Here is a 19,672-nt window from a genome sequence, read left to right as displayed (position 1 = left end):
GGATGAGGTTTGGTTTCACTGTGATAGTCAGAAAGTCAAGCATATTCTGTTTTAAAAAAAAAAAACTTTGATTTTAAAATCAATTAGGTGTTATTTTAAATATTAATATATCTGTTTAATTATAAACCTTTACTTTGCATTGGGTTGCATTATGTGTATAGTTAAATGTTTGCTGATCTTGGTCATTCACCTTGATACTGACTGACTTGAGGGAAGGGATTCCTCTGGCCTTGGCCCATCTGTCTTGGGAGATGCTGCTGTTGGAGCTACGAAAACACACGCACGCGCGCGCGCACGCACACACACACACACACACACACACACACACACACACAAATATCACATTATACAAATAATATTATTCAAAACACACAGTAGAACAGACAAAAAGCAGTAATTTGGTGAGGTAACTGGAAAGACATGATAATCTCGTCAAAGTGTTGACACTTGTTGATTTATGTGGGTGGTTTCATGTATACATGCACAAAGACAGTAAAAAAAAAATTGGATGCAGGCATTAAATTGGAATTGGGAACTTAGACTGCAGTGTAATCCATTTTTGGATGTTTGGTACTGATAGATTTTCTCAGATTGATCAGTGTATACCGAGGGAGCAGAGGTTGCAGCCCTTTCCATTTGTGTGTGCTATGAGAGCTACTGCAGTTCAGAAGAGACACTAAACCTCAACGGGGTGTTCTTTCCAGACAGCAATTTAAGTATCTCTGTGTATGTTTTTGCAGTTCAAATTAAAAACCAACATGGTGGGTGGGGACTTCAGAGTCCAAGACTGTTTAACACTTGATTCAATCACAGAGCGAGAAGTAAAAAGAAAACAGCACATTATCACAGCAGGTGGCATGTGGCAAATAACATGAACATAAGCGTGCACACATGCTGGAGAGATGAAAAGAAGTCGTGAAGAGGTGGCAGCGGAGGGTAATTAGACATGCGACCAGACAACAGTAGGGAAAATCAGGGGATGAGCTCCTCTCATTCATGCACAAAAATACAGAACAATATAGGCAAAAATAATGATGACGTTATGACCAGCACATACGCACTAACAGTGGGCCTGGATGAAATGCTCACCTGTTCGGCCAGTAGCTGTTGCTGCTGCTGCTGCTGCCTCTGCTCTCTGAAGAGTTGCTGCTTCTGCTGCTCCATCATGTGCATCTGCACCCTCTTCTCCTGCTCCATCGCCATCATCTGTTTCATCATGGCTGCCTGCTGCTGGTTACCCACATAGCCTGGAGGCGGACCTGACCCCTGGTTAGGCCCCACTCCTGATGCCACACCGCCGGCAGGGTGCAGAGGTGGGATGGCGCCAGGTGGTCGGGACATTCCCACTACACCTTGCTCCTAGAGAGAAAGTGGCAGGTCGTCAGTTCGATCTAGAACAAAACAGTCAATCATGTTAAAAAGCAAACGGGTGTCGACGGATGCAGCCGCCGACTGGCAACCACTGAGTTTCGCGTGTTAATGTTCTGTTTGTCTTTTGTATTTTACCGTGTAATTCCCTCATAACATCTTTTGTTATGAGCCTAACTTGATCTGTGACATTTTGCAAACGGAAACACACTTTTTCCACGTTGATCTCATTTGGCGTTGTTGGTGACTTCTGCAGATTAAATTGTTTAGTGTAGGAAACTAAATGCACCTTTTTGTCCCCGTTTGTTGTGTAATTAATGCTAGCTTGTTGTTCGGTGTAAGCTGCCATTTATGTTTATACTAGCAGTCAGTCAGCAGTGAGCTGCAAAAAGATACATTTTTTAAATTAAAGTAAATGTGTTTATTTCTTTTTGTCCACTAATCAAAACAGATTACTTGGGGAACAAACATTAGTATTGAAATGCTACGATCACAGTTCAAATGACTCTTTTGTCTTTTTTTTTTTTTTTTTTGTGACATGGGATATATTCTGATCATGTTGTCATCTTGCAATGACAAGTTGTTACCCTAAAAGTGTTATATTTGAGTGAAACCTATGCTGTGTTCAAGAAAAGCTTGGGTTGTAGAAAAAGATTTGGTTAAAATAAAATACGTGTTGGTAGTCGGTATTGGCGAGTACTCAAATGAAACTATTCTTATTCTATGTGAAAGAAGTGGTATTGGTGCACCCCCAAATATATGAGCGCATGTGCATTTTTGTGTCTTCAAAACAGAGATACAGCAAAGTTAGACATCCCAAAATGTCACAACATTGCATAAATGGAGCCGCTATGTTGTACAAAAGCATACAAAAAGTGTTCCGGTGTCATCATCCTGAGCGCTCACAAAATGGTTTGTCCTTACTGCACATATGATATCCTTATTAGCATATAAAGAGCACTTCCTTCTCCACTTAGCCATATGCTAATCTGCGGTAGGACTAAATAGCTTGGCTCACACACAAGGGGAGCACTTATGAAATTCTTAAAGCTTGACAGCTGAAATGGAGGTGGATATGGTTTAGACCTACTGGCAAGAGAAGCGACAGTGGTCCTAGAGCAAAAGGAGATTCGTACACATAAAAATGCATCAACGACAAAGCACATGTATGCATGTGTACGAAGAGAGTAGATGCAAGTACAGGCTTTAGCCTCATGCATTGTATTGAAGCTCGAAGAGTTGCGCGCGTGCCCTGCGTCTTATAACACAAAAAAGCTGGTGGAGGAATCAGAATCGTGTTTTCCACATTGTGCACAGCAGACAGCTCCACACACACACACACACACACACACACACACACACACACACACACACACACACACACACACACACACACACACACACACACACACACACACACACACAACAGACTGGTCGATGCTCTCAGCTACATGTCCCATCTACTGCTGCTACCTTCCTTCGGTTGCACCGCATTCAGACAACAGCGACAGTCGTTTCAAGAACTGACCAACAGGTGGCAATGGTGACCTTTAAACATCTGTGTGCGTGCGTGTCATTGGTCTCCTCTGAGCAGATGGCTCAATCATGACTGCTCTGATCTACGATTCTGCCGTCTCCCCCCCCCCCCCCCCCCCCCCACACTACCCCTTTTCCACATCTCTCCAAACGCCCAACCATTAAAAACCTCTTTCTTCGCTCCTCTTCAATCTTTTGAAAAACACAGGGCACCTGGGCGCCCCCTTTGTTGTGAGTATATAAGTGGGTATAAAGCTCACATACACTAGGCACACTGTAGGAAAATAATTCACTGCAAACTTGCAGTGAATTGTACGGCAAAAGGCTGCCAAATGATAGGAGGAAGATGACATTTGAGAAGGGATGAGAGGAGGAGGAGAGCTGTTATTGTGCAAGGAGGAGTGAGGGAGAAGATCAAGGAGGAGTAAACGGTGGCTCGGGGAGAAGAAAGCAACAGTTGCTGCGGCCAGGACCAGATGGCTCTTGGATCAGAAGCTACGGTTGCCATGCCTGGTCGCCCTTCACAACACTTGGCAGACACTCACGGTCCCACACCAAATCTGTTACATGTAAATATTCTGCTTGGGATTCCTTTGACACATTTGTTTCTGTAGTCGCAACTGCATCCTAACCCAGAAATGTGAACATGGTAAAGCAGATCATCATTCCAGTTATCACAACTAACTGTCTCCTCACCTATGGTCGCCTGTCCCCGCAAGACACTTCGTTCTGGCACATCTGCATTGTTCAACAGAAATGGGTCAGTGCCGATTGAGGCTGCCATGTACACATGTCAAGTTGCCAGTTTGTTGCAGGAAAGGAAGAGAGGATGTGGTGAAAAAAGATGCATTACAGGTTGCTTGTGGAGGATATGTGTGTGTGTGTGTGTGTGTGTGTGTGTGCTTGCATAATGTGTGTTTGTGTGTAGTGGGGGCTGTCAATTTTATTGGGTTAGGAGGCATACAGAGCCCAGGCAATTACATTACATGTGAAGCAAGCTGGGCTATAGGCGTGTGTGTGTGTGTGTGTGTGTGTCTGTGTGTGCGTGCGCGTCTGGTAAAAGAGGTAGTTCAGTTCTTTCCTGCCTCAGCAAAGCAGAAAAGCGTCTGTTTTTGTTGTGTGTGGAAAAGTGTAAGAATTCTTTTGTGCAAACATGCACACGCATACAGAAGGAATTGATGTCTGTGTGCTCATCAAAATGTCTCCCATGCAAGAGAAGAGCAGGAATGGACGGACAGACGGACGCTTGTTTTGATTACAGTAGCAATCAATTTGAGTAACGGAACAGAATACACCTGGCCACTCCCCCCCCCCCCCCAAAAGTTCATGATCAGCTGCCAAGATTGCTGCTGAAGCAGTTTGTGCAGAAATACATGGTGCTGTGCCTCAAGAGTTTTACGAGTTTAGCGTCATGACTCTCTCACAGGTAGTGCTCATTGGTATGTCAATGTCCTTGAACCTCACAATATTACACCTCAAACTTTAACCCCTCCGATAATATCTGAGGGGTGTGGAAACATGCTAACTAAAATAAATTGATACATCAAAATCAATAATGAAAACGTGTTGACTGACAGCCTAAACAAAACACACCAAGTGGACCTTCTTCACTTCCAGGGGCTCGAGTCTGCAAATCTGCACAGATTAACAAACGGACTCACTGGACACTCAAGCTGCTATATGCGGAATGTCAGGTGATCAAAAGCGTAAATTGGGAAAAGCTTTCCTCCATGTGTATACTACGCTGACGAGCCTAAGAACCTTTGATGATTGTTTTGAAGCCGAATTTGCTAAAATGTAGTTTTCCTTATAGTTGGTGTATTCGGCCAGACGTTACATACATGGATATAATTTATTGACACAAATATGATATATGTAAACACAAACGAAGTCTAAACATCAAATATTGTCATCTTTGGTGGCTTTGTGGTGACGTGTGTTAAACAAAGACATTGTAGATGTTTAAAGTCCCCACGGTTGCTATGTCATAGTCCCCGTCGCCATTCACCGGCGCGAGGAGGAAGTGATTTTACCCGTTTTTACCGAATGCGGAAGTAGACTACGCATATACCGCATACACTTGTACGCACACAATTACAGAATTAGTTACACTTGATGCAAAACTGCACATGCATCACCCTGAGATGTTATAAAATGGTTATCTTATTCAGCTACATGAGAGGGGCAAAACATTAGAAACAGCTCGTAGTATATTACAGTCAAGTTTAAGTATTAAAAAAGTAAGAGTGAATCCACGTACCACACTTTGAGAATCACTAGTTTAATATATTAACAATGATTCAACCAAAAGGGAACTCCAAAAAAAGCAACATTTCACTGACTATTTGTATTTCATTATTTCAAGAATCAAATGCACATGCAAGGGTAGTGTAGGGGTACGTGTTACTGCTTTTCGTGCAGACGACAAGGGTCCCAAACCCAGATTAAAAAAAAGGGCAACGCCATGTGTAAAGACACCACTTTGACCCACACACGTACAATAACGAGGACATGAGGATGTAAGCAGCCAGAGCCACCGTTTCCTCATGTGAAGAACATGCCCACCCACCATCCCTAGCACCACCTCCTCGTATTCACATAGTCAGTTTCTCCTCGAAGAGAGTTATATTCAAACTGTTGGAGAGCAGCCTTGCTCCCCACAGTGGTTTGTTTAATCTCTAACATCTCTGCCCTCTAAACCCGAATTGGCCTATTTCTGAACTACACACATAGTGTACATGTCTACGAAAACACTACATTTATTGGGCAGTTTGTACAGACACTCACTGATTAGAGAACCGTACACAGGATTCAATCAATTAGTGAATCAACCTGCTGCTATGCAGCAGTGCTGTGAAACCCCTGATTTTAAAACATGCAATGTCAATAAAGATTCTAATTCTAAAACAGTTAAGAGGTTTCTTACTAAGATGGGTGTACTGTAGCATACATTTATCAAAATACCCAAAGGACAAAAATTATAGTATACTTTTCACCCCATTTTTGTAGTCTTGCTGAAATTAACCTTTTATGAGGGGGCACTCCTGTTTAATGCAAATGACTGAACCAATGCTGAGTACTTGTTCTCAAGCATCCCAGAGTCTTAGAGAAAAGAAGGCAGGCCATAACAAAAGTCATTAGCATTTTCACTCGTGGAGGCAGCACTTCATTCTCCAAGTCAAATTACACTTATCTTTGTGTAGTGGACCTGTGCATGTGGCACATGCAGCTGACACCTAACCAAACACAACCCCACCCCTCCCGTCCCACATCAACAACTTCTCCAAACTTTCGAATATGTGCTGTTTATCAGAAACTAATGATGACAATACTGTTAGCTAATGCTAATCTGTGCTAACACCGCAGCTGCGCTTATCTTTTGGCTTTGACATGAATCTAATTCTGTGGAGTTATCTTAAAAACGACCTTTGACCAGTCTGATTTCCAAGTAAAGGTGGAAGACCTTGGCGTGGGGGAGTATTATGTTGGTTTTAAATGTCAAACAAAATTCAGAATTTACTTGTTGGGTGGGCAGTACAGCCATTCCAGAGAACTATTTGTATATATTTGTTTTAGTATAGAAGATCGATTTTCCATAATACCTCTCCTTAAAGTACAGTAATCCCTCGTGTATCGCTCGGGTTACGTTCCAGACAACCCCTGCCATGGATGAAATCCGCGAAGTAGCGACCAAGCATTTATTGTATTATTTACATAAATTTTAAAGTTTCATGCATGCATTTCATTATCAACAAGTGTTACTTTTATGAGCTGCACGTATTATTTTTGTCCACTTAGGGTCACCATCCACACATTTTACATCTTAGTAACTGTGACTATGAACGAGCGTGTTTGCCTTTAAAGCCTGGTGATGTGAACGTAAACTTATGCGGACCTGCTTGTGACAGGCGATTTCTTGCCTATACCATTGGCCAATGTGGTTCACAGCGACAGTCTTATTGAGGCTACTGGCAGGTGTGTTAAGAATGTGCTTTTGATTACTCTATTTTGGTACAGTTTGTTCAATTAAGCAACTAATGCTTAGATAAGACTAAAGGATTTTAGCCCTGTTATTCGCAAAGCAAAGCAAATTTATTTAAATAACACATTTCAGACACAAGGTCACTCAATGTGCTTTACATGATTAAAAGCATTTAAAAACAAGGAAAAAAACAGCTTATAAACATTGAAAAATCTCACGGCACACCAACAAACAAAAATGTCACAAAAAGTGGATACATTAATTACTATATTTACTTTCTGCCATCTAAAAGAAGACCATTCATTTGTTCTGTCTGTCACTACAACTCACTGGCATAAATAGAGAAACAAAGATACATTATTTATTGTAAATATAATTTTTTTGAGCAATTAAGTACACAAGTATATACAGTAAATGAACAGGTCATTTAAATAGACACATTCCTCCAGCTTGTGGTCGGATCGGTTTTTTAAACTTGCTGATCGGCCCCAAAAATCCTGATCGTCTAAAGCCTAGTAATAATGAAGGACAGGCGGAGGATAAGACAAGGGAAAGACGGGAACACCATGCTAATCGCTAAGCTATCACATGGCATCGCAAAACACCACAATAAGTGATTGCGTGGTACAGTACATTGGGTTGTCACATTGGTCTGGGTGGAACCGCGCGTTATAGCGGACATTAGCCAACTTTGAAGAGCAAAATAGCGGGCAAATTATTACGTGTTTACGGAGGAAAATACTTTTTTTACTTTTACAATGCTGGACAGCCGTAAAGAGACAGGGAATCGGAAACGAATTCGTACATAATAATAAATCTTTATAATATAACCTGTATTAGTTCCACAATGGGGATATTTGCATAATTTCAGCAGCAATAGTGGATACAGGAAATACAAAAAGAGCAAGTAAGAGAAGACATTTGGCTGCAAATGTGTCCGGCATTACAAGGTTGATGCAATGAATATATTAAAAAAAAAAAAGATATTGAAGCCATAATTTATTAATGATGATAGAGTAATAATTATGTTGTGAAATAGAACAGTAAGCACATTTTTAAAAATCCTTTTACATAGTGTTGATGCAATTGTTGTGAGGTGTTTCTGGCTGTTGTTGTTTTTGTTGTGTACATGTTTTTTTTTAATACTGGTGTATTACAGTGTAAAGATGGCATTGATGGATGTGGACTCCAGGAAGAATAGCGATGGTGTTAGCCAAAGCTAATGGAAATCCAAGTAAATGAAATTAAATGAACTAATATACGACAATAACTGTCCTGCGGTAATGTTATTGACATTATTTTAAAAAATATGGAAATTCAGACAAATTGTTCTGAAAGGGAATTTCTATAGTTTGGCAGCTCTGCAGTCATAGCCAGAAATGCAATTTTACTAATAATTGGCATAGTTTTATAATTAATAATTGGCAGATTTGATACATTTTTACTTTTTAACTAATGTAAAGCGCTTTGTGTTGCATTTCTTTTTGTATGAAAAGCGCTTGCAAATAAAGGCTGATTGCTTGAGTGACAATTTCGGTGTTTCAGCTCTCTGTTTTCTGCCATCGGCTCCCCAGTTTTGGTTTTTGGTTTCGGTCAAGAAGTTTCATTTCGGTGCACCACTAATAATAATAATATATAATTATGGAAAATCCCTGCAACGTCAACGCCAACTAATTTATTTCAACAGATACGCACGCACAAAAAAAGCACTTTCGGTGAATGTCCAGATATATGTCTAGGTAGAAAACTGAAACTGGTCATTTCGAAAAAGCAATGTGAATTCATGATGAGTATTCGATAAGTGCTAGTGGCTAAAAGTCAATAATGCTCGTTATAACAACAATCTGGAAGTGAATGAAGACAGTCATTTAGTAAGTAAACTAACATTCAGAGCAGCAAGAGCCAGTCAGCCATATGTGCCGTCAAAGTGCTTTACCGCTTTCCTATTTTTATGCTTCACTATTAACAGTGGATAATTCTTTTTACACTTGTGTAACCCTTTTTAAGAAAGAGAATTTGTGGTGTTACTCAACCTCGCATTATGCGTTCATCATTCAAATTTAAACTGTTATTTTCTTTCGTTTTATAATTAAAAGTGGTAAAATTATTGCTATCCTTGTATGATCGTACTTGTTGATGTGACTGTACAGTAAATCAAGGTTCTATGATGGCAACAGTTTTACCCTGGAACAAATTACCATGTCATTATTTCTTATATTCATAATAAGTAAAATAGAGACAAACTGGAGGTCAATCGGCTAGCGTTGCATACAGTGTTTGAAGATGCAGTATGATGCCTAACCAATATGGGTTGTACTTTGAGTGTGCCATGCATTCAAAGCATACAGACAGACAGACAGGTAGGAGAAAAGACAGACTCATTTTTGGAGGAATTGATGAACTGATGTTGACTAATTTTATGCTAATAAATGTATCATTTCATTTTTCCCGATAGGCAGAAGTGGTTTATTGGAGGTGCTTTGCTTTCGGCTGTTCCTATGAAGCTGATTATTCAGGGGAATAAGACGTGACAGAAGGTGGAATATGACCCACTGTAAGAGGACTGAAGTAAATCATCTTCACGATACAGGCGAGGAAAAGAAAAAGAGAACGGAGTGAGGAGATGAGATCATTGGTGACCGGCAAGTGTTTGTGGCGAGCGAATGAATGTACCAGCCTAAGAGGGACCAGGTGCTACAGTAAATCACCCTGGAAACGGTCACCATGGAAACGTTAAAAGACACACTGAGAGTCTGAGTGTGTGTTTGAAAGAGTGACTGAAATGTGCATGTATTTCAGCTACGTTAATAGTGTGTGTAGTGGTAGTGGGGGGTGAATTGGAGAAAGAAAGGCATAGTGATGTGTTTGCATGCAATCTAACTATGGTGGCTGAGAAAGGTATGTCTGAGCTCCATCTCAGAGCCACATCAGGTGGACTACTGCTCTTTTTTCTGCCGCTTCTCTTTTACCCCTCTTTGTATTGTGTGTCACTCTTAAGTGAAGAGCCTTTATATCATCACCTGGTTTACTGTTCATGTTAATTTGTTCCTCAATGTACACACAGCACCCCACATTGACAGAAAAACATACAGAATTGTTGAAATCTTTGCTGATTTATTAAAAAAGACAAACTGAAATATCACACAGCCATAAGTATTCAAACCTTTTGCTGTGAAACTCATATTTAACTTGGGTGCTGCCCATTTCTTCTGATCATCCTTGATGTTGGTTCGACACCTTCATTGGAGTCCAGCTGTGTTTGATTATACTACTTGGACTTGATTTGAAAAGCCACACACCTGTCTATATAAGACCTTAGAGCAAATGAGAATCATGAGGTCAAAGGAACGGCCTGAAGGGCTCAGAGACAGAACTGTGGCAAGACACAGATCTGACCAAGGTTATGGTGAGAAATAAGATTCTCTGGTCTAATGAGACACAGATAGAACTTTTTGGCCTTTTATTCTAAGCGGTATGTGTGGAGAAAACCAGGCACTGCTGGTCACCTGTCCAATACAGTCGCAACAGTGAAGCATGGTGGGGGCAGCATCATGCTGTGGGGGTATTTTTCAGCTGTATGGATAGAACGACTGGATGCAATCGAAGGAAAGATGAATGCAACCAAGTACAGGGATATCCTGGATGAAAACCTTCTCCAGCGTGCTCAGGAACTCAGACTGGGCCAAAGGTTCTCCTTCCAACAAGACAATGATCCGAAGCACACAGCTAAAATAAAGGAGTGGCTTCAGAACAACTCTGTGACAGTTCTTGAGCCCGGACTTAAAACCAATTGAGCATCTCTGGAGAGACCTGAAAAGTGGCTGCCCACCAATGTTCACCATCCAACCTGACAGAACTGGAGAGGATCTGCAAGGAGCAATGGCAGATGATCACGAAATCCAGGTGTAAAAAACTTGTTGCATCATTTCCAAAAAGACTCATGGCTGTATTAGCTCAACAGGGTACCTCTACTAAATACTGAGCAAAGGGTCTGAATACTTATGGCTTTGTGATATTTCAGTTTTTCTTTTTTAATAAATCTGCAAAAATGTCAACAATTCAGTTTTTTCCCTCTCCATATGGGCGATGTGTATACATCAATGAGGAAAAAAAAATGTACTTAAATGATTTTAGCAAATGGCTGCAATATAACAAAGAGTGAAAATTTTAAGGGGGTCTGAATACTTTCCGTACCCACTGTATGTGTATTGCGGGAAATATACAGAGCGACTAGGAGCGGCCTTACACCTACAGGTAGCAATAAACAGCAGCGAAGAAGATAACAAACGCTGTGTGTGTGCAGTGTGTGTGTGTGCTCTTAGGACACGGCCAGTATTTGAGTTCTTTCTGGAGAGAATTGCGGGATCAGTGTCATTACACGGCTGGTAGTAGAGGTAGAAAAATACTCCAGATTGTCCATCCTCAGATCTCTGTTTACCTCCCTTCCTTGGTCTTGTTAGGACAGGAAACTACCCTCCTTTTCAATTTCCTCCTTCACTGTCTCACTAAATGTTGTGTCCTGGCTTTTCTTTTGTTTTCCCCCCTTCCAACACTCTCCTCCTCTTATCAATCTGTTTCTCGCTCATCTTTCTATCATTCATCTCCATTTTCTTTATCTCTCGTCAGAGCTATCTATCCAGATGCTTCTCCGCCCTTCTTCCCTCACTCTCTGCTCACCACGCAACAGCATCCACCTTTCCCCTATTCCTTCTGCTTTTGTTAACTTCTTCTTGACAGCCTCATTAATCAACAGTATACAACTCTCACTTTTTTTCTGCCAGTGTGTTTTTCTACATTGAAGATCATCGAGCATTACTCTTGCTAATGATCCTTATTTTGATAACCTCGCTTTCACTATTTACACCTTCCTTCTTTCTTGGTTGGCCATGCAAACTCCACCTCTCTTTGTCTCTCCCTCCATCTCTTCTTCTCTAAATGTGTCTCTGCCTCTGTCATAGACCCCTCATTACACCTCCTCCCCTCCTCTCCTTTCCCGCCCTCTCCCTCTCTCTCCAGAGAAGCCATTAGGTGCTGCTGTGAGGCTATCACTCTTTTGCTCTCTCCCACTCTTTTTCTTTCTCTAGCTGTGGTCTCAGGGCAATAGGCTCTCCCCTCCTCCCCTCCTGCTCCTCCCTGCAGCATTCCTCCCCAGCCTCTCCATCTCTTGCTTCCTGTCTTTCTTTAGGCACTCCTTTTCTCTCCCTCCATCTCACGTCTTCATATCACTGATCTCTCTTCCGCATCTTTCCTCTGTGCCTCCTTCCATCTTGATTCCTCCACCCCTTTTGTCTGCCCCCTCTATCCCTGCATTCTGCTGTAATCCAATGAGATAGACTTCTCTGTACCCTCTGCATGTAAATGAATAGAATCCACATGGAGAGTGATGTTTGCATTCAAATTTGTTTGTGCTACACCTATAATTATCTTAATTAATAAAAGAATCAAGGGAAGATCTGTTTAGGCAGAATATCTTTTCATGACAAGTAAAACCACTTAAAAATGATTTTGTTGTACAGAATACTAATATATACACTTCCAATATTTTGAGTCACGGATACAGTGTTGAATGAGCATACATTTTTTTAAACTGAGGTTATTGTGTGTGGTCTTGGGGAAAGAAATGTTCAAGACCTGTGGTGGGAGATGATGTCTAAATCCCATTTTCTTGTCCATTTAGTGTATTAGAAGAAAAACTGTGCCAACAAGCCCCCGCCCACCCCCCGAAGAATCTACTGAGCACAACCTCTCTTTAATTCCTTTTGTCTTCCAGGATGAGCTGCTTTTTTTTTTTTTTTTTTTGACAAGCTGCACCTTCAGCTATCTCCATCGCCCCTGACTCTGCCCATCTATGTATGCCATTAATCTTTCCTGCTCCTTACCCTTCCCTCTCTAACACGGGGGAGTGAGACAGAGAGAGTGAGACATACGGCGGGAGAATGACCATTAACTCCAAGCCAGCATCTCCAATAATTCCACAGGAGCTTATTACCCACAAAGAGCCAAAATGGCCCTCGGTAATATGATGAAATCTTCTGTGAAAAGTAGAAATGGGACTAAAAGCGTAAGAGTGTAGAAATACTTCTACTCCTGAGCTGCATTATCACATTATTGCATTCTACTTATCTATCCGTCTGTCTCCCAACTTCCAACATTTTGTACGTTAGTCTTTCTTTTTTAATTTTCTATACTTTAGTCCCCCCCATCAAATCAAACTAAACATCATACCGTTTCTCCGGAACAAATTTTCATCCCTTCACGGGAGTCACTGGGTTCTGAAAAAGGATGGAAAAGGCCCATTTGTGGTTCCAATTTGGCATCCCTTTATTTCATCAAACTAGGTATCGGTGTGAGCCCATAATTTAACCAAAAATGCAATTTCAAGGACATGAGTGAGCATATGATGTGAGCAAAAGGGATGCCAAATTGGAACCACAAATGGGCCTGAGAACACAATTTGCTGTCATTGCTAACAGCTACTGGCGGTGTTAAGGGTGTGTGTGTTTTAGAGAGTGAGTGCATCAGAGTACTGAAATAAGCACCATACTTTCTCCCGTCCTCCACCGTGTTGTTCCAAAGGAGGTGGAGAGGTGATCAACAGACTCAGTAAAACATATGGATAGTGAGAGACAGAGGTGTGCAGTGGTAGACAAAACAAGCTTCAGAATGAAGCCAAATGGATGGGATTTCTTCATTATAAAGTGCCTGGCGTGATCTTCATAAGTAGAATTGAAACACACTTATCATCAGTTTGTCATGTCACATGTGCCTCGGTTCACGCTTTTGTGCTTGTGCTTCCATTGAAAAAGAAGATTTTTCTTTTTCCATTGTTACCACAAATAACAGGCATGAACTCTACCCATTTCACCACACAAGAGGCTCCTCATTGGGGTGGTCAGAGTGGTGGAGCTAATATGAAGATCAAATTAAAATGTCTTTCAGAAAATACATTTTGGCAAATCAATGTTAGTTCTTATCCTGCTTAGGGTGGCTGGGAGCTGGAGGCGAGCCCAGATAACCACTACATCTTGAAAGGTCACCAGTCAACCATAGGGCATTTACAGTATAGAGACAGACAACCCTTTACACTCACAATGTCACTAAGTAGGAAGTGGACTCACGCTGCCTGCAAAGAAGTCCGGCATGTGAACCACTACACCACCTATGACTTCCATTCGCCTACGAGTAACTATTTCTTTGACCAGGAAATATCAAACACAGTAGATGAATACAATTGTTACCTTTCATTATAAAGTTTGACGAGGTACATTCCCTTTTTTGACAGACTTCAGAAGACTTAAGAGAATAGAGGTGCTATATGATAATGATTGATATAAAAGACTGGGTGGCACGGTGGACGACTGGTTAGCACGTATGCCTCACAGTTCTGAGGATCCATATCCCAAAAACATGCACAGTAGGTTAATTGAATACTCTTAATTGTGCGTCGGCATGAATGTGAGTGCGAATGGTTGTTTGTTTACACGTGCCCTGCGATTGGCTGGCGACCAGTTCAGGGTGTACCCCGCCTCCTGCCCGAAGATAGCTGGGATAGCCTCCAGCATGCCCGCGACCCTCGTGAGGATAAGTGGTGTAGAAAATGCATGGAAAAATATACAGATTGAAATCATGAAATCCGGGCGAATCCAGATGTCTGGTCACCATGGTAGCAAAGCTGTCGATCTGGAAGTAACTCTGCTGAAACATACTAAAACAGAGTGTTCTCTACGTAAAATGAAACACTGAAGAACCAATTAGCTTGGTTGTGACCAGTGATCACTCGTCCCTTTGCGATTATATTTCAATACAACAATGCCATTGAGCAAGAGATAAGAAAAAGTCAGGGCTCGGTGTAGGAATGAAACGAGAGGGACGGATGCAAAACTGTTAATAAGAGAATAAAAACAGTCATCGAGAAGAAAGGAAGTGAAAGAGCAGGGGAAGGAGAAATATATTGGTGAAATGGTTTTAGAAGGTGAGAACTGAGAGGTGTAAACAAATACTATGGGGGGAGACGGGGGTAGTGGGAGGAAAGCAAAGACTGAGGCAGAGAAAACAAGCTAAACCTTGTGTTTGAGTCAACAACACAAGGAATACTGAAGTAGAGAAAAGGTGTGAGTAGAGAAATGTACGGAAAAGAGGCTATGTGATAGACACAAAAAATAGATTATTGAAGAACGATTAAAGAAATTGCGATGCATCTGCGACATGTCAACTGTTGACAGCACAGAATCTAAGGTGAGGTGAGGAGCGGGGAAATGGGGTGATGGGAATGAAAAGACAAGAAGAAAAACTAATTATTGTACGAGTCTGCTAATTAGCTCTGGCTCGACTGACAAGCTCGGCAAGGCAGCGAGCATTTACTGAAGATTTGACACTAACCTGGTGGCCTGGGTGGGAGGGGCCTGAGGTGAACGGGGGAGGAAAGATGGAGTGAGGCGTGGAAGGCAGAGAGGGAGAAAGGGAGGTGGGGGGGATGCACGAGGAGACAAATGGATGGTGATAGAGAGGAAGAGTGGGGGAGGAGGTGACAGTAGCAGTCTGAAGTTATCTGAAAGCACTCCATCAAGCCAAAGACAAAGAGAAAGAAGAGCGAGGGACTCCGAGGTACAAGATGGTGATGTGACATCTGTTTGTCCATATATTGAACAGTTTTTACATGAACTAACAGCCTCATTAAGTCTTGAAGTGCAGCAGTTAATGTACACAGCAGCATGAAGTCCCTGATAAGAGTGTATCTATTCTGATACTTGCATGCAGGTGGTGTGTATCAATGATCAGAATAATCAATAAATACTGTTTATACTTCGACATTGATTTTTTGTAATGTTCTAAGGCAAAATCCACAGTGTTATTTTGCTGAAAGAAATGATAAATGTGGTGTTTTGTGGTGCTTGTGCTGTGAGTTTCCTCACTTCTTGGAAAACAAAGTCTACGTAACGTAAAAGAAGGAACAACTGATCATTTGCATTTCTTCACTAGTGTTGAGGTACGCCACGTGTCAGGAACGTGGCACATGACAAAATGCTACTTTACTGATCGCATACACATGCTGCGGTTAATGGTTACTGGTGGATTCAAGCACGAGCGAAGAGGGCGAAATGAAAGAGAGGGGTTAAGTCGTTGAGTATGAAGGGATTTAGACCTCAGAGGAAAAGAGGAGAGAGAAGGAAAGTAGAGCAATAAATGACTCAGTGAGCGTGTAAGTGTTTAACTGTGCCATACTGGTGTTCGTGAGTGATAAGAAAATGTCGAGGGGCCACAGTGACGCTAATGCTACCAGAGCTCCACCACTTTCTTGATTTTGTTCCTGCTTTTATGCGTCCCTGTTGAGACTCAAGAGATGTGGGAAGCCAGGAGCATGCTGTGGAAGTTAGAAGAAACACCCTCTACATCCTGTATATGTCATTTCTCCTTTCTCTTTAGACTGTGGTGCCTCTCCACAGATGAGTTATCCAAAATGATTGATCCATGATATTGACAAGCTCTACTTTGTTTGCGTATATGTTTATCTGTCCTGTGAGACTAATTTTATGCCTCGAGGTTGTGCTCCAAAGAAAACAATGACAACAAAACCTTTCTACCTGAGAAAACCAATGACTGTGGGCTTGGCAACACACACAGACGCACGCACGCACGCACGCACACGCACGCACGCTCACACTCACACTCACACACACACACACACACACACACAGGTGTGTGTCAGCGTGTGTTAAACACTTAGCGGCACTTGTACGTAGATTTTTGCACATCCTCTTTAGCCCCGTAACAAAGAGGGATAATAAAGCCATGTGATAAAATGTGCATTCCTACTATTTCCGACATTGTCTTTCAAACCTGGAGGTGATCATTAGTGATGGCTAATGGCGGCCGAGGTGGGCTAATGCGTCTGTCAGGTGCTCTCAGAGAGCAGAGTGGGCCATTTGTGATGTGGCTGCTAAGATTGATTGGGGGTCGGCGAGAGCAGCATATACTAGCGTTGTTAGCCTTGCTCATTGACCAAATGGAGATCAATACTGAGAGTGGCCCGAGGACAGTCTAACACATGCATGCACTAATGTCCACATACACATTCCCACACACAGAGTACCACCCAAACATTGTGTATATATTGTGTATATAGACATTACTCTGTGGATAAACATAGAAGAAAATAAATCAACACACACACATCCGCCAGTAGCCAGTGGTCTAAAAAACGTTAATGATTTGACCATTAGGAGGGAGGCATGAATCAGTGGTAATGGCTACCAGGGAGGGACTTTATTGATAGATTACAACACATGCAGAAGCATATACACATATAAACAAAGCATATGTCTAAAAATACAATTAGGGCGAAGGAACTACACAATGTCTGAAGGTGTGTAAGAGTTGGATAGCCACCGACAAAACAATGATGGAAATAAAAACGTGATGCCAATTCATTAATCGAAGACTATGCCTATTGGGGGCAAAAAGAAATTTACATACCGTACGATCATAAAGCTGTGAGACAAATTCCAATTCCAGTATCGAAATGCGGCGTAGTCTCTCACTAACATATGCTAACAACACGTCTAGCTCATGCATGTAAAACAATAAATACGGCACTTACTGAGTGTGCCTTCTTGTGCTGCGTGATGACGATAATTATAATACTGCTATGCAAACTAGTTCATTACGCAACATTCGTAACCTCAAAATGTCATAACAAAAGTAAATATTTGTATGAATAGCACTTCTAGGCCATAAATGTAAAACAAGCACATGAAAAACAGTAAGTACGACGGTAAGCCACAATTTCAGTTACAGGGGAGCTTTAGAGACTCCGCAGCTCGAGTGTTTCAGAGGGTGAGTTTGAGGAAGACAAATTTGTCAGCTTGTTCTGACATGAAAGGAAACTTCTTAAAATAACTTATTGCTTTTTTAAATTTTGTTTCACAGTTGGTCAACTACTTCAGGCTTGAGACATGATTCCTTACATGTACATACTGTTTAAGTACTGTGCCATGTATTGTTTTTTTCTTTTCATCACTTAGTGGCTTTGATGTAACGTTATACATGTTAGTTAGACACAACTTCACGCTGTCTCTGTAAAGTTCCTCATGTCGTGTCGTTATTTAGAAAATACTTAACATCTTTGAGTTACTAGTAACAACTTGTTAACGGCATGTTTTGCAGATGACCATTTTCAGAATCAGAATCATCTTTATTTGCCAAGTATGTCCAAGAAAACACACAAGGAATTTGTCTCCGGTAGTTGGAGCCGCTCTAGTATGACATTGACAGAGAACACTTTGAGACATAAAGACATTGACATAAAAAACTGAGCAATAAAGGGTTGCTAGTTGTCTGGTAATGCCGGTACATTTTTCTTTAAAACATTTTTTTCAAGACGGTGTTTCACAGAAGCCCATCCATCCATCCATTTTCGGAACTGCTCTCCTCACTAGGGTTGTGGGTGTGCTGGCGCCTATCCCAGCTAACTTTGGGCGAGAGGCAGGGTACACCCTGAACTGGTCGCCAGCCAATTGCAGAGCACACAGACAAACAGCCATTCACACTCAGGGACAATTTAGAGTTTTCAGTTAACCTACCATGCATGTTTTTGGAATGTGGGAGGAAACCGGAGTAACCGAAGAAAACCCACGCAGGCACGGAGAGAACATGCAAACTCCACACAGGCAAGGCCGGATTTGAACCCGGGCCCTTAGAACTGCGAGCCAGGTGTGCTAACCAGTCCATCACCGTATTGCCTTGAAATTACTATTTGCTCTTTTCAGCACCAACTGCCTGGGCTGTTTCCATGTTATTCTCTGCTATGCTCTCAGTGTTTGGCATGTTGTTTCCATCCATGCTCCTATAGCAGTACCATGAATGAGTATTTGCGGGTCACCCGTAAACATACTTCCACAAAGTAGAAGTGTTGCTGCAGTTGCATTAACTTTCATTCATTGTTCATACAATGTTAGCATAGCGTCCGAGGTATAGGGCATCTGAAGTCACTCTTATCACACAAAAATTCACAAACTCAGACTCTCTTGGACAGCATGCACACTGCACAGACTCTGTTTATTGAAGTCAGCTCATAAGTGACCAGCGGATCATAACAGTCGCCTTTTAGCATGTCATCCCTGCGCCCTACTCTACAGGCATTACCAATCAATCCAAGCTTAATCCAACTGTTAAATTAGTGTAATTCGTGAATCGATTGAGAGAGTAAGGCACAAGGATTATGTAATAAAAATGTGACTGTTGTTGTGTTACCATACTTGTAAGAAGTCTCCATGTGCGCCAAGAGAGTATGAGACTACGTTGTAAGTTTTTGTCTGACAAAGAGTGAGAAAAATGATGTTCAGAAATGATGGAGAGAGAGAGAGAGAGAGAGAGAGAGAAAGAGAGAGAGAGAGAGAGAGAGAGAGAGAGAGAGAGAGAGAGAGCTGTGAATCCATGCACTCTCTAGACCAATTGTGGGTAACTTTCTGTGCTTGGCCCTGAAGGCAGCAGGCTTAAATGTGGATGTTGACGTAAAAGTTTAGAGCCTGAATTCCAAGGTGAGGCACAACCTCACAATGAAGGTTATTTCATCTGAAAAGAGTGAGGAAAGCAACAAAGTCGGTGGAATGAGAGAGGAGCAGAAGGAGGTACGGAAAATAAGCTTCTATATATAGCCTGATGTGACATTCCAGAGGAGAATAATACTGTTTCCTCCTGCCGCTAATGCTGCTGGAGGAGGACAGTAATGGATAGACAAGGAATCAAACACATAAGCATGACAATGATAATCCCATACTTTTTACAGGC

At 41.7% G+C, this 19,672-nt stretch overlaps 1 protein-coding gene across 2 annotated transcripts in view; it reads right to left on the bottom strand.

The window, feature by feature from the left end:
- Nucleotides 1-19,672, bottom strand: part of maml3 (mastermind-like transcriptional coactivator 3) — a 141,132-nt gene that overhangs the window by 4,575 nt on the left and 116,885 nt on the right. The window contains exons 4-5 of one of the 2 annotated variants that reach the window (XM_061679345.1): nucleotides 1,090-1,359; nucleotides 191-266 (exon numbers count right to left, since the gene is read on the bottom strand). In XM_061679345.1, the coding sequence (XP_061535329.1) occupies nucleotides 191-266; nucleotides 1,090-1,359 (346 nt within the window). The remainder of the gene's footprint in view (nucleotides 1-190; nucleotides 267-1,089; nucleotides 1,360-19,672) is intronic. The other variant, XM_061679346.1, reaches the window with a different exon arrangement.

Source organism: Phycodurus eques, chromosome 6, assembly GCF_024500275.1.
Source record: "Phycodurus eques isolate BA_2022a chromosome 6, UOR_Pequ_1.1, whole genome shotgun sequence".
Taxonomy (NCBI): Eukaryota; Metazoa; Chordata; class Actinopteri; order Syngnathiformes; family Syngnathidae; genus Phycodurus; species Phycodurus eques.
Note: the sequence above shows the minus strand (reverse complement) of the source record. Positions and strands in the feature narration are given on the sequence as shown.